At 42.6% G+C, this 16,628-nt stretch overlaps 1 protein-coding gene across 1 annotated transcript in view; it reads right to left on the bottom strand.

The window, feature by feature from the left end:
* The window catches only part of LOC309562240 (vitellogenin-1-like), a 186,376-nt gene that overhangs the window by 88,207 nt on the left and 81,541 nt on the right, over window positions 1–16,628 (bottom strand). The window contains exon 17 of the mRNA XM_082266361.1: window positions 11,034–11,181. Within this exon, the coding sequence (XP_082122487.1) occupies window positions 11,034–11,181 (148 nt within the window). The remainder of the gene's footprint in view (window positions 1–11,033; window positions 11,182–16,628) is intronic.

The following is a 16,628-nucleotide window of genomic DNA, read 5'->3' as shown; positions in this document are numbered from 1 at the left end:
CTAATGTTCCACTTTGCAAATAGCTAGAAAAGATGAATAAAAAGATCTTACAAGGAAAAAATAATAATAATAAGAAGAAGAATTTTTACAGATAGAGTTTTGTGATTTAATATATCCACTTTTTACTAGATAGAAAATTCTATCTTTATTTACTTATAAAAATGCTTTTAAAATCAGAGGTTTATTTATTTTGTTTTATAAGTTTTATTGAATATAACAAAACATGTACAAAACATTTGCAAAGAGAATACAATTTGGACTGGGGAACCTTTTTTGAGTAATAAAAGTTTAGCTGAGAGTTGAGTTTTAAGGGTTAATTTCCACCAGCTGGTGTGCGTTAAGATGCTTCACACTTTTCACTCTTTATTAAAAAAAAACGTAATTGAAATGTCATACAGTGACATTCCATTATTGCTATTGGCCAGCGTGCAGTGCAGACAGTACTTATCTTCAGCGCACACCACCCACACACCTCTGCAACACAGTGGTGTAAACTAGGGATGATCAAACGGTTCGGGTCGACCATTGGTTCGACCCGAACATTGACTGTTCGACATTCGGCCGAATTCCGAACTTTTTGCTGTAAAAGATCGGAATTCGGCACCAGAACCGACCAAAATGCAATGGGGCAGGAACTGGGCTTTAAAAGCCCGTGATTGGACCAGAAACTTGAGTAAAAGCCAATTGAGGGGGCAGGAGGATGCTAGGAACGTGATTGGAGTGACTAGGGGGTCCAGAGGCCAATCATTAGTATATAACATAGCCCCGCCAAATCTCTAGAACTGTAATAGAGGGGCTGTGGAAGAGAGTGGAAGCATTTCTGTTACTCCTGCTGCTCCAGTGTCATTTAGCAATTATTAGTGTGAGGAAAGGGATATCTAGTGTAGTTAGGGTACTATATACCACTATAGTTAGATTCAAAAATCTAGTTTCTGCAGGGAAAGTGTTGAGTGTCAGGGAGACCGTAGTGTAGTGTAGGGTGAACTGACTCTGACTGCTATGCCAGGGTGACCGAACTCATCCATGTCAGGGTGACCACCATAAGAAAAAGATCATTTTTCTTAGAATTATTAGTAGAGCAGGGATGGGGCTCCGCTCCTTTTACACCTGGGCATTTTTGTTTCAGGCGTTTATTGGGCTTTTTTGTGGACGTCTTTGGAGGCAGGTATGACATCTGAACTTCTGTGTAGGGGTATATATACACACACATATATATGTATATATACATATACACACATATAGGTGTGAAAGGAGCGAAACCCTATCCCTGCACTACTGAAATTATTTTCAGGGATGGTGTTACCCTCATTTCACACCTATATGTGTGTATGTGTATATATATATGTGTGTGTGTGTGTATATATACCCCTATACAGAAGTTCATATGTCATGCCTGCCTCCAAAGATGCCCAAAAAATGCCCAATAAACGCCTGAAACAACACACCTGGGCGTTTTTGTTTCAGGCGTTTATTGGGCATTTTTTGGGCCTCTTTGGAGGCAGGCATGACATCTGAACTTCTGTATAGGGTTACATATACACATACACACATATAGGTGTGAAAGGAGGGTAACACCATAACCTGCAAATAATTTCAGTAGCGCAGGGATAGGGTTCCGCTCCTTTTCACACCTATATGTGTGTATGTATATATATATATATATATATATATATATATATGTGTGTGTGTGTATATATACCCCTATACAGAAGTTCAGATGTCATGCCTGCCTCCAAAGACGCCCAAAAAATGCCCAATAAACGCCTGAAACAAAAAGTTGTGACGAGAGCGGAACCCCATCCCTGCGCTAAGAAAAATTCTAAGAAAAATTATCTTTTTTTTCTGGTTCTGGACATGCTGCAGAGCTGAAACTTCACAGGTACACTTTTTAGACCCCCCAGACACTAAATCCAAAGAAATCTCTTTTTCAATAATTTTTTTCAATAATTGGCTCTCTATCAAAAACGACAATTTTTAATAACTTTTATTTGTGTGATTAATAGTCCCTGGGGCATGACCCAGAATCCTAAGTACTTTTTAGGAGCATTTATTGGGTTTTAGGGCTTCATAATTGTGTTTTTTGATTACCGAAGTTCGGGTCTCATTGATTTCAATGGGGTTCTGGGATCCGGACCCAAACTTACAGGAAGTTCGGGTGTTCTGGCCGAACCGAACTTTTCAAAAGTTCGATCATCCCTAGTGTAAACTAGCCGCACGGGGGACAAGACATTTTGCTTTGTCTGGCAGTTAAGGTGCAGTGGGAAGGCAATGGAATAGCCGCTCAATGCAGTCCTACTGCACCTGGTGTGAATGTACGCTTAAGATGATCTCATGACATAAAATGGGAAGGTCCGCTAGTCTGCCTTACTCCCCCCCCCCCTCTGCTGCCTCATTTGGAACCTTTTGGGGGGAAACAGGGACCTGGTTTTGACAGGTACCCGCTCTGTCTACTAACTAAGCTAAAAGTTCGCCCCCCTCTCCTTCTCCCACAGCCGGCCCATTCACAAAGAGCAGCACATTTTGCACATGTGCAATAGGAACGTGGCTGTGAAGCCACAAAGCTTCACGGCTGGTTTTCCTAAGGGAAGATGGCGGAGCCAGCATCCGATTGAAAAATTGGCTTAGGTAAGGACACCGCTGGATTCCTGGACAAGTAATTGCCCTAATATTAAAAGTCAGTATTTGTAGCTGCTGACTTTTTTTTTTTTGGGGGGGGGGGGGGGTAGCCTGGAGCTCCTCTTTAACAATTTCCAGTCACTAATTTGCATTTGTAATAATCTGAATCTCCACTGTGATAACGGGGCAGGCTTATCTCTTATGAATTTTTTTTTTTTTTAATTATTCACCTCTTTCTACTCCCCCTGTCAGATCAGAGGTGTCGGCTTGTATGGCCATCCTATCTGCTACTTGACCTTTGTGCTGATTACATATGAAAAACTGTGCAGTCTTTAACATATATAAGAAACCTAAAGGCTTTTGTTGATCATTTTACCCTTATCTAAGCACCCGGGTCTATGGGACAATGAGTCCTTAGTTTAGAGCCTGAAACTGGGCTGACTTTGCTACCCAGGAAGGAAAGAATACAGCTAAATAGAAACACACACAGCTATCCTCAAGAGGTAATAGTGTACTATTATGACTGCTTAAGACAACATAGAGAATTTGGTTCTTACTAGTCTCTTGAAAGAGGTTTGTAAAGAAATTAAATCATCTGGCTAATGGAAGAGAAGAGCCATTGCACTCAACCCTCCCTGTTGGCCTGGGCCTTCTAGCTCTCTGGTCTAGTCCTGCAGCTGCCACCAGTGTCTTCAGCAATCAAAGCTCCCAGGAGAGTAAGATGCCAGTATTTCCCACCATGCACTATAGCTCCATTATCTGACACTTACATCACTGCTTAGTCTAGTAGTAACAGAGGGATTAGAGGATGAAACCACAGAGTGTGGTGGGGGACACAGGTATCTTACAGTCCCAGAAGTGTCAAATTCCAAACAGTTGCATTGCAGGAATAGACAGGAAAAAGGACAATTCTGTTCCTTTCCAGGGACCTAAAGTCTTGATTACTTTAGAGACTTGACAGTCTCTTTAAAAAGAACCACTTCGCCATGGGAATCTGAATCTCAAATTTTAATATTATAGTGCAGTTTTACCTCTGAGGAATAGCCGTGTGTAATGCTATCTAGCTGTATTCTCTCCCTATCAGGGCAGCAATGTTAGCCCAGTGTCAGTCTGTAGGGCCCCTGTGGAAGCTGAATAATCTTCTATGTGAGTTTGGTGCTAACTGACACAATGCCAGGGCTGCAAGAGAATGGCAAAACTGTCAACAAATTACTTTAGTTTTAATGTTATTTCATGTAGATATGTGCAATTCATTTCAGTCTGAATGTAAATTTGGACAAATTTTTGGTTATCTGTTGAAATTAGTTTCTTTACATTTTGTTTAGTTTATTCTTTTTCTAATAAATTCTAAATTTTTTGAAATGATTCAAATTCTGTGTGAAGAATAGCTGGTTGTTAAGGAGCGGGCCGGGAAGCCAGCCGTCGCATTCCTAACAACCAATGGCCTATCCTCCGCTGTCGGCGGGCTTCCCCACTGAGAGCTAAAATGTAAACAAAATGCCGGCAATAGAAAATTCTGAGAAAAATAGCGTGCCCCCCCCCCCCCCCCAATCCATACCAGGCCCTTCAGGTCTGGTATGAATTTTGAAATGAAACAAAGGAACCGCGCTCTTATATTATAAAGTACATGTCACCATAGTGAATAAACAAATAAATAAATACATCTCCATTTAAATTATGGAAAATCCATAAAAATTGTGAAGTCCATATATGATCCCACACTTATATAATGTCCTCAGTGAGTATAGGAAAGGTTCCTCACCAGACTTAATTGACCCCTATTACAGGGAGTCAAATTATGCATATGGGAAAATCCAAGATGTCATAAACGAGGTCACAGGAGTTAATTTAAACCCCTGCTGTCATCCATTCAATGTGTATATAAATAGCGTATTCAAAGCTCCAGTGTTGCAATATAGAGAGGGGGAGGAAAGAACACTCTCATGGTGCAGTATTTCCAATAATTTATTTAAAAAAGAAGGTTGTATTGCACTTACATCAAAGAAGACAGGGATCAGCATGTATCGTATAGAAATTGCCGGTTTGCGCTCCACCTGAATTCCAGCTTACCGGAAATTACATATCTGAAACACCACCCAATGCCGTTTTTTCAGCCTTTATCTGACATCCTACGAGGAACTCCATGCCAACATTTTTTTTAAAAACGGCATGGCCCCTCCCTCCCTAAAATCTATACTAGACCCTTATCCAAGCATGCCGCCTGGCAGGCCAGGAAAGGGGGGGGGGGGGGCTGAGCGAACGCCCTCCTCCTGAACCCTCCTGAACCATACCAGGCCACATGCCCTCAACAGCTCTTCTTTTTTTTATTTGCTATTGCCAGCATTCTTTTGTTTACATTTCAGCTCTCAGTGGGGGAGCCTACTGACAGCTGATTACCTATCGGTTGTTAAAGCGGTAGTATACTCATTACTTCTATAGCTGAAAATCCAATCAACGCCAGTAACATGTAATATTCAATCAAATATCATGTAAACAATCTATTATAAGTTTTACTTACAATTCTAATTTCTTTCGTTCCGGTCGGTATTTTGTCATGTTGTGCGCCGCCATCCGTGCTGTGGTTTCCGTCTGCTGAGCAGTGCGATATTTCCGCCCACAGTATGTCTAGTGTTCGGAAATCCCGCGCATGCGCAGTAGACGCCGAAACCAAGCCTCGTTTTGGGCTCATTAACCATTTGGACAGCCAATAGGAGGCTGTCCACTATCGTCCTTCTGCACAATTGGTCACCTCCCTCGGAGTCTCACATGAGCACGAGGCTGACGTCCAGCAGAGGAAATGACGCAGCCCCAGCAATGACCCTGCATTATTCCGGCAGCATCATTAGCTTGCCGGAAAATCCGGGTACACAGAGCATGCGCGGGTGACGTCATTGACCGGAACGAACTAAATAGAAAGAGAATGGCTGAAGTGACAGGCAGGAGAAAAGGTTAGTCATGTAATACGGACACATATGATTTATATTGTTAAAAGTAGCGAAAATGAGTATACTACCGCTTTAAGGATGCGGTGGCCGGCTTCCTGCCTGCTCCTTAACAGCTATTCTTCACACAGAATTTGAATCAGTCAATCATTTTTCAGCCGATCCAAATTCAAATTGTTACTAAAATTTGGAATTATTTTGAAAAATAATAAACAAAACGAAATTACATAAAACAAAACAAATTCCGAAAGGAATCAATGAAACAAAACAAAATTAGTAACATATCAAATCTATCTGAAACAAAAGAAACTCATTTTTTATTTCTGCACATGGCTACTTTCATGTAATTCAGGCAGGTCCTCTGTTATAAGACAAGTTTTTTGATGGTTATCACCAATGAGCTCAGGTAGCACATAAGGCAGCCTTACAGCCAAACATGTCTGCTTTGATGGGAAGAAAATAGAAGCATATGATAAAATAAAACAATATTATGTGAAAGGTAAGGCTCTCCTAATATAACAGTGCATCATCATGCAATGACATTATGTCTATAATCCAAACTTGCTTCCTAGATCCACATAAAACACATTTCACTTTATCTAAAACTGGAATATATATAGTATCAGGCTAAGCAGTTAGTTATCTACACAGCAGGATGAAGCCTGTATCCAGAGCTATAGGTATTATATATGAATATAGAATAAAACACAATATAGCAGGGCCACAGGGACAGGCCCACTGCCCCAAATCAGAAGCTATTGCTTGCGGCTTTATTTCATCACTGCAAGGTGTTTGGTCCCTGGTGCTATCATGTACTAAATTTCCCAGGCAATGTAAAAATGTTTGCTTTGTTTTTCATTCAATAGGATTCCATTGACATCTTAAGATAATATATACCCAGCACAGCACAAACCACTTTTTTTGAAAGAGTGTACATTAAAGGCTTGGTGGGAAATAAAGAGACGTACAAATATGACTCATTGGTGGTCCCAGACCCCCTGGTCAACTGGAAAAAGAAAAAAATCACACTTTTGACCAATGTTGGAGATTGACAGCCATTTTCTACGTTTTCCATACATAGTTTCCATTATATGGGTGTGCATGCGTGTGTGTGTGTGTGTGGAGGGGGCGCATCCCAGAAAGCACAAAAGCAGAATGCATGTCAGCATTATCCACCTACCCCCATCCAACATCCCCCCCCCCCCGATGCTCTTGGCCCCTCTCTCCTGCCGAGTGGCCTCATACCAAGCTGCAGGAGCATCGGTGAGGGACCCGAGAAGAGGAACTGGCTCGCTCCCGAGGCGCTGCTCTGTGTGTCCATTCACACATGGAGCATGGGTTGGCTTTGCCCCTGCTCTCTCCTCATCGGCCCATTGTCTGTTATTGACAGTAGTGGGAGCCAATAGGATGCCTTGAAAAGTTCCCTAATTGAATTCACAGCTCCAGCCCTTAGGAAGGGAGAGGCATTTCCCCAATGTCAGGGCTGCGCTTTTAGCAGCTCTCTTCTCAGTGCTTAGGCTGTTCAGCTGTCAGATAATTACCAGCCACTCATTGTTTCCACACTGACTCATCTGGGTATAATTACCTGCCTAATTAGTCCAGCCTACAGCCAGCCCCCTTTGGCTATTTACACTGCCTTGCTCATTCCTTCGGTGCCTTCGCCTGGTCAACATATCCAATGTGTCTCTCTGCTGTGCTCCTGTTTGACTTTGCCTGGCTGAGGTTTCTTCTGGTTCTTGTTCCTGATCTTTGGCTTCTGACTACACTGATTCCTGGATCCCTGATTCTGGCTCGTCTGATTACCCTTTTTGGCTTCCTTGCCCTAACTTCTGTTTTTGACTACATTTGCCATTTGTATTATTTTATTATTACATTAAGGGTGTGATTTTAACTGGATTTTCTGTAAGCCAGGTTTGTGGTCCCTGACACCCCAAAATACATTGGTTTCCCTGATCAATAAAGATTTAGACTTAAACTTAAGTGTCATGAACTTTTGTATTGGGTGCTACTCCACACTCACCCAAAAGTTCTATGACAACTGCCATCAGAAAAGGATGTCTCCATTCAAGGATTTCTTCTACCTATTTTTGTATCTGCCTACAGGGAGCAGCCTACTCAGTTTAAAGTATATGTATAGCCAAAATCATTTTTTAGTGAAGTAAAGAAAGGGTTAAAATCTCTATTACTTTTTTTTTTTTTTGTTTACTGTTTTCTGTGTCCTGTTGGGGGATTTACTTTCACTTCCTGTCCCAGAGACAAAACAGGGAGTAAGAGGGGATTTACCTTTAGACAGGTGCAGAACTAAAAAAATGCGCTTATTTCCATTTCAGATAGATTAGTTATGTTACTTATTTAGTTTTGTTGATTCATTAGATTGGTCGAAAAATTATCGACCAAATCAAATTTCGTGTGAAAAATAACTGGGCTTCCCCACTCACAGCTGAAATATAAAATACAGTCCAGCAGTCAAGGAAAGGGGGGGGGGGTGAAAAACCAGTGAGCGCCCCCCCCCCCAAACCATACCAGGCCACACACCTTCAACATGGAGGGGTGCTTTGAGAGGGATCCTTGTTAATGTTAATGGGGACAAGGGCCTCTTGGTTGTGGGGGTCTGCGAGCAGGTGGCTTATCGGAATCTGGAAGCCCCATTTAACAAGGGGCCCCCAGATCCTCCCCCCATGTTAATGAAAAATGACCCTTGGGGTAGATCTATGGTCAATCACGATGCCCGCCGCCACTGCCTACCCAGAAAAAGAAAAACAAAAAAGAAAACCAAAACTTCCTGTGCCAACAAAGGCAGTCTACCAGCTCAGCCATGTGACAGTTCTTAAATAGGTAAGAGGCAGGGCCCCCCAGATGTCACAATTCCGATAAGCCCCCCATCCGCAGACGCCCACAACCAACGGCCAGGGTTTTGGGTAAGATGCCCTTGTCCCCATCAACATGTTGCCATGTTGAGGACATGTGGCCTGATTTGGTTTGGGGGGGGTGCTTGCTCCTCCTTCTGGGCCTGTCGGGCTGTATGCTCGGATAAGGGTCGAGTATGGATTTTTGGGGAGGGGGACCCCCTTGCTTTTTTTAAAAAAAATGAGCATAGGGTCCTCCTAAAAATCCATAACAGTTTGTTCCGATCCTTTTCTGACTGATACAAATTCGAATCGTTCTGAAAATTTGGAATTAATTCGAAAACGGATATATGAAATTAAGTTAAATTAATTTTAATGAATATTCAGACTGAAACAAATTGCACATGTCTATTTCCTTTTACAAGTTACTTCCACAGGAACAGGTGTCTCCAGAGTAGAAAATCTTACGCGTTGCGGCCCAATGTATAACTAGCTCACTATGTGTTTTTCTTACAGGTTGCAGGAAAAAAAAAAAAAACTTGCATGGGTTTACAACCTCTTTAAAAGTGGAACGTGCAAAATCTGGTGCAGCTTTGCAATAGAAACCAATCAGCTTCCAGGTTTATTTGTCAAAGCTTGAATAAACAAGTTGAAGCTAGAAGCTGATTGGCTACCATCCACAGCTGCACCAGATTCTGGGTACTCCAGTTTTAGTAAATGAACCTCATGGTTGAAACCTTTAAATACATTAAGAGTGTGAAACAGGTTCTGGAGGGCAGTATTTTTAATATGGAGCTAAGACTAAGGACACAGGGACATGACCTTGAACTGGCAGGAGGAAAGTTCAAATCTTAGAAAGTATTATTTTACAGAAAGAGTAGAATAGACTTCCAGCAGAAGAAGTGAGGCAGTCAACAGTAAGGGATCACCTACTTCACACAGGCTTCAGCTTGTATAAGACCAGTGTGGACAGCAAGCTTTCACAAAGCATTTGCAAGCTTTGTTGCAGCTTTTAAAGTACCATTCAGCTCCAGTTTATAAATATTGAATGCAGATTCTAATGGGAATGTTGATTGCCACTTTAGGCAAGCTGCTAGCAGGCTTCTGCTTCTATTGAAAGTCTGCTGAACCTAGCAGCTTGCCTAAAGTGGCAATCAACACTCTCATTAAGATCTGTGTTTAACATTTAAAAACTGAAGTTGAATTGCCCTTTAAAAGTTTCAACAAAGAATACATGGGACAAACATGGATCTATACTCAAGTACTCAAGCAAAAAAGTTAACACAAAAACAAACAAACAAACAAATAAATTAAAAAAGTCATATATATATATATATTGGGATGCTTGCCTTTACAAGCACATGAACTTTAATGGCATCCCAGTCTTAGTCCGTAGGGTTCAATATTGCGTTGTCCCACCCTTTGCAGCTATAACAGCTTCAACTCTTCTGGGAAGGCTGTCCACAAGGTTTAGGAGTGTGTCTATGGGAATGTTTGACCATTCTTCCAGAAGCACATTTGTCAGGTCAGGCTCCCTTGGACGAGAAGGCCTGGCTTGCAGTCTCCGGTCTAATTTCTCCCAAAGGTGTTCTATTGGGTTGAGGATGAGACTTTGAAGCAGAGGGGGGATTATGGTGTGGGGTTGTTTTTCAGGGGTTTGGCCTGGCCTCTTAGTTCCAGTGAAGGGAACTCTTAAGGCGTCAGCACACCAAGACATTTTGGACAATTTCATTTTCCCAACTTTTTGGAAACAGTTTGGGGATGGCCCCTTCCTGTTCTAACATGACTGCGCACCAGTGCAGAAATCAAGGTCCATAAAGACATGGATGAGCGATTTTGGGGTGGAGGAGCTTGACTGGCGTGCACAGAGTCCTGAACTCAACCCGATAGAACACCTTTGGGATAAATTAGAGCGGAGACTGCGAGCCAGGCCTTCTTCTCCAACATCAGTGCCTGACCTCACAAATGCGCTTATGGAAGAATGGTCAAACATTCCCATAGACACACTCCTAAACCTTGTGGACAGCCTTCCCAGAAGAGTTGAAGTTGTTATAGCTGCAAAGGGTGGGCCAACTCAATATTGAACCCTAAGGGCTAGGACTGGGATGCCATTAAAGTTCATGTGCGTGTAAAGGCAGGCATCCCAATACTTTTGGTAATATAGTGTATATATACTATGGGCGGCACAGTGGTGTAGTGGTTAGCACTTTCACCTAGCAGCAAGAGGGTCACTGGTTCGAATCCCAACCACGACACTACCTGCCTGGAGTTTGCATGTTCTCCCTGTGCCTGCATGGGTTTCTTCCGGGTACTCCGGTTTCCTCCCACACTCCAAAGACATGCTGGTAGGTTAATTGGATCCTGTATAAAATTGGCCCTACTGTGTATGAATGTGAGTTAGGAACCTTAGATTGTAAGCTCCTTGAGGGCAGGGACTGATGTGAATGTACAATGTATATGTAAAGCGCTGTGTAAATTGACAGCGCTATATAAGTACCTGAAATAATAATATAAAAAAATGGGCAGACTAGATGAACCACTTGGTATTTTTTTCTGCTGTCACTCTTCTATGTTTCTAAGTTTAGTTTTATATTTTTCGCAGTAGTGAAGAGTTAATTTTTGCGCTGACCTTGGCCCTTAAAGCATCTCCCGTTGACGAGTCTTTCGGACTGAAGATCTGTTTTAGTATGTTTGGTTCTGTTCCAGCTGCTACAATAGGAGTCATCTTTGCTGCAGCTAAATCCTGCGAGTTTCTGGTTATAGCGAACGCTTTTGACCTGCACATAAAACATTGCATTGTTTATCTTAAGCACATATTTGTAAGCACTGTAAGAGAGAAAACATTTTTTTCTTTTTTTTTTTCTGTTGTTTATGATATTTTTCAACTTTTTCAAGGTTATTGTCCTTACCTTCTCTCCAGATATGCGGTACCTTGTTGAAAATAGTCTCTGCTATGCTTAAACTGTTGTTATTCTGCTCATGTCATTGTTATGTTTTGTGTTGTTATCATCGTTATTACTGGGTCCAGGCTTGGCAGAACACTTGCACAAAATATTGATAGAATACACTTAAATATATAATATATATAATATAATAAAACTGGATTGTGACTTGTGAGCAGATAATTAAAGACTGCTAATTAACCCAGGTGTGCAGCCATTTACAACAAATTATTAGGAGATTTAATTATAAATATTTTCACCCATGTGAGTCACACATGTTTTATTCCAATAGAATCTTAACCACTTAAGCCCCGGAAGATTTTACCCCCTTCCTGACCAGGGGGTATTTTGCGATTCGGCACTGCGTGAATTTAACGGACAATTGCGCGGTCGTGCGACGCTGTACCCAAACGAATTTGACGTCCTGTTTTTCCCACAAACAGAGCTTTCTTTGGTGGTATTTGATCACCTGTGCGATTTTTTGATCACGCGCTATAAACAAAAAAAGAGCGTCAATTTTGCAAAAATAACAATATTTTTCACATTTTTTTATATGAAATTCCCCCCCAAAAAAAAGTAAAAATCAAAATTTTTTAAAATTTTCGGCCAATTTGTTTTATGCTACATATGTTTGGTAAAAAAAATCGCAAAAAGCGTATTTTGATTGGTTTGCGCAAAAGTTATCGCGTTTACTAACAAAGGGAAAGATTTTTGTCATTTTTGTTGTTTTTTTTTTTTAACGCGTAATGGCGGCGATCTGCGATTTTTTTTGCGGTACTGCGACATTGGGGCGGACAGATCGGACCCTTGACTGACATTTGTGACACTTTTGGGGTTACCAGTGACATTTCTACAGTAATCAGTGCTATACATATGCACTGTTACTGTAAAAATACACTGGTTGTGAAGGGGTTAACTTTATTTGGGAGGGAGGGGCTGTGTGTATCCCTAGGAGCGTGCTTTCTACTGTGATTGGCTGTGGCTTGAGCTGTAAGGACACTGATCAACGGATCTACATACTAGATCCGTTTGATCAGTGTCTTTACAGCGAGGAGAATGACAGGTGGCTTGTTTACACAAGCTGCCTGACATTCTCCTTCTCCCCCGACGATCGCCGAGTGACCGGCGGACATCGGGTCCGCTGGTCACACGCGCGGGGGGGTCCGTGACCACGCGGGAGTGCGCCTCCGGGGGCGCGCGCTCGCTCCGTAGACCCTCACAAGCTAGTGACGTAGCCCTACGTCACTTTGCCTGTGAGGGGCTGACTGCCGACGTAGATCGGCGTTAGGCAGTCGGCAAGTGGTTAAAGTGTTACTAAACCCAGGAGCCTGCATTCACTATATCTGGTCTCCCATAGTACACAGAACATGGAAATGCAATTATTATAGTAAATATAATCTGATAAATACCTTTTCTCATCAGCAGTATATAGCAATCTTGTGACTTCTATTAGTGTTTTGTTAAAACTTGTACCAAGAGTTTTCATTCTACTCTGACTGTCCTATGAGGCTGCGTGACCCCTGACCCTCTGCCTGGACAGTGATGATTGGCCCTGTGCTGATCACATGCACCCTCCCAAAAAAGAAAAAAAAAACTCTCTAGCAATACACACCAATCTGAGCATGTGCAGAGTGTCCCCAAAGGCTCTGTACTATCAGCAAATGGACTGGGGACAGTGGAAAAAGAGGAGGATCAAAGAAGACAGAATCAAAAAGCATTTTTACAGAATGCGGAGGATTAACACCTTAGGTTTCACAGTGAGTATAACAAGCATGCTTTACTGCATATACAGAATCATTTTACTGTTGTGGGTTTAGTAACACTTTACGTGGAAAAAAGTGAATCTTGGGTGGAAACTTTCATTAAAATAGAACTAAAGAATTTTGTTTTTTCCATCTGGGTCTCTTTGGGGAGATTTAACTTCACTTCCTGTCCCATAGCCAAAACAGGAACCTCCAAAGTAAGGGAATCTCTGCTTGTCACAAGAATTAATGTCCCCACTGGAAGGTTTCCCCTCTATTCCCATTCTGGTGACAACCCAAAATTTGGAATTTTCTTTCACTTTCAGTGACAACGTAAAAAGGACAAATAGAGAGGGTGAATCTCCTTAACGGGATCACAGACTGCTGTAAAAAACTTGACAGGAGTTCTAATCCACCTCCACTTTCTCTAACCCTAAAAAAATTGCCTTTAGTTATACTTTAACAGTATACTGGCTGATCCGACAATGAAGGTCTTTCTGGGGTTATACCTGTAATGGGGTGATAACTGTCTTCCATTCCTGGCAGGGCCTAACCAGGGTATCCAAGAATTGAATAAATGCACATGGAGACTAAAAATGTATACCGTATGTGAACCCTCACTTTGTAAAATAACTCATTCAGTTTAAAATAGAAATGAAAGGCAAAACATTTATGTGTTTTATATATATATATATATACCGTATTTTCCGGCGTATAAGACGACTGGGCGTATAAGACGACCCCTCTATTACATGATCTACCGGTAATACTTATACTTAGGTTACCTTGGAGATATTATACTCGGCGTATAAGACGACCCCTCATTTTTGGGGGATTTTTTTGAGGTTCAAAAGTAGTCTTATACGCCAGAAAATACAGTATATATACTGTATATACACACAGGTGCTTCTCGAAAAATTTGAATATCACCAAAAAGTTAATTTATTTCAGTAATTCAATTGAAAAAGTGAAACTCATATATTTTATATAGATGCGTTACACACAGTGATATATTTCAAGCATTTCTTTCTTTCAATTTTGATGAATATGGGTTACAACTAGTGAAAACCCAAAATTCAGTATCTCAGAAAATTTGAATATTACATGAGACCAATAAAAAAGGATTTTTAATACAGAAATGTTGGCTTACTGAGAAGTATGTCTATGTACAGTATAGTATGCATTCAATACTTGGTCGGGGCTCCTTTTTCATGAATTACCAGGTTGCTTTGATAGCGGCCTTCAGCTCATCTGCATTGTTGGGTCTGGTGTCTCCCATCTTCCTCTTGACAATACCCCACAGATTCTCTATGGGGTTTTGGTCAGACGAGTTTCCTGGCCAATCAAGCACAGTTATACCATGATCATTAAACCAGATATTGGTACTTTTGGCAGTGTGGGCGGTGCCAAGTCCTGCTGGAAAATGAAATCAGCATCTCCATAAAGCTGGTCAGCAGAGGGAAGCATGAAATGCTCTAGAATTTCCTGCTAGAGGGCTGCACTGACTTTGGTCTTGATAAAACACAGTGGTCCAACACTAGCAGATGACATGGCTCCCCAAATCATCACTGACTGTGGAAAAAATTGCATTTCATTTGGAAACCAAGGTCCCAGAGTTTGGAGGAAGAGTGGAGAGGCACAGAGTCCAAGGTGCATGAGGTGCAGTGTGAAGTTTCCACAGTCAGTCAGTTTGGCAACCTCAGTCTGGACTCCAACCAGGCCATGCCCCCAACATGTTTCGCTCTGCTCCCCAGAGCTTAAACATGGGGACAGTGATTAAGCTCCGGGGGCAGAACAAAACCAGTGGCGGAGCCAGAGGACTAGCTGGGGTGGCAATTGCCACCCCATTTGAAGTCCTTGCCACCCCGCTCGCTGAAAACATTACACTCATTAGCTGAACGATAGAGCGTGGGCGCCTGCAGGTAGTTCTTCTGACTGAGCCGTGAGCAGCAGAGGCGCCGTGATCAGCTGCACAGCTAACCAATAACGCGTGCCTGCACACCTGATTGGTTCGCTGTGCCGCTACTCACGACATGATTGGTTCGCTGTGCCGCTTTCACCGCTCGGTCAAGAGAACTAGCTGCAGGCCGGGCAGACTGAACATGTGGGATGGATGGAAACGGCATGCTGGTCACTACATTGATGAGGGGGTACGCTGGTCACTACATTGATGGATGCTGGCCTGGTCACTACATTGATGGGGGGGTACGCTGGTCACTAGATTGATGGGAGCATGCTGCCAGCATGCCCCCCATCAATGTAGTGACCGGGGGTACCCCCATCAATGTAGTGACCAGCATGCCCCCCATCAATGTAGTGACCAGCGTACCCCCTCATCAATGTAGTGACCAGCATAATGCTGGTCACTACATTGATGGGGGCATGCTGGTCACTACATTGATGGGGGGCATGCTGGTCACTACATTGATGGGGGACATGCTGTTCATTGCATTGAAGGGGACACGGCACGCTGGTCACTGCATTGATGGGGGGCATGCTGGTCACTGCATTGGTGGGGGGCACGCTGGTCACTGCATTGAATGGGGGGCATGCTGTAGTAACTCTGCATTGAATGGGGGCACGCTGTAGTAACTCTGCACTACTAAAAATGCACGACGAAGAGGATCTGCCGCAAAAAAATATCGCAATATATTGATCCCCACAAAAATAATACCTTGCCACCCCTGTTTTAAAAGTCTAGCTCCGCCACTGAACAAAACACGTTGGGGGTGTGGCCTGGCTGGAGCCCAGGCTGAGGTTTCCACTCTTATCACCACTATAGGATCACACGGATGTGCGGCATTGTAGATCACTTTTTTTCTCTCCAGGGGGCTATGGTATTGCTTGGTCACACTGCGATTCCTAAACTTCCTTGCAGATTTCCAGCTTCCAATAGGAGACTGTTCCAGGAAGCTGACATTAGAGATACTCTGTAATGGAAACCCTATCCTCTCCTCCTCAACAGGTACATCTCCATAATACTTTTTCTATTATCTCCCTAACCACTGGAGCTCTGTCTCTAGGTTACTCCAACGCTGCATGTAAGCAGGTGCTTGTGGGATGTAATTTAATGTGTTTCTGCTGTTGTATTCTTTGCACCGTTTAGTTATACAGATAGTAACAGGCTGACTGTAATAGGAATGGGTTAACTGTGTCTAGACTCTTTTCCTGGGCTTTCTGAGGCCTACCCCACTGCTGCAACCTATAAAAAAACCAGGGGAGGGCTCAGAGAAGGCTCTCTCTCTTCCACGTGGGATTTACAGAGGAAAAACTGCTTCAACATGTAGATCTACTGGAGCACGTGGTTTCCCTCTGGGCACTTTGCTGGGATTCTCCCTGGATTAGGATCCTACCCATCACTGGACTCTTACTGAATGGACTTTGCTTCTCTGGAATGTATGAACCTGGCAGCCTGCATTAGTTAGTTAAGGCTGGACTCTGTTTCTTGTGTGCTGTGCTGTTGAACTGTGTTGCTGATTAATGGTTTTAAGCCTAGTCTAAAGTTATTCAAAGAGATTCATGATGGTTTCTGGAGTATAA

The sequence above is a fragment of the Pelophylax lessonae genome, assembly GCF_965119305.1.
Source record: "Pelophylax lessonae genome assembly, chromosome: 8".
NCBI classification, from domain to species: domain Eukaryota; kingdom Metazoa; phylum Chordata; class Amphibia; order Anura; family Ranidae; genus Pelophylax; species Pelophylax lessonae.
The sequence above is the reverse complement of the archived record's forward strand: the minus strand, read 5'-3'. Positions and strand labels throughout refer to the sequence as shown.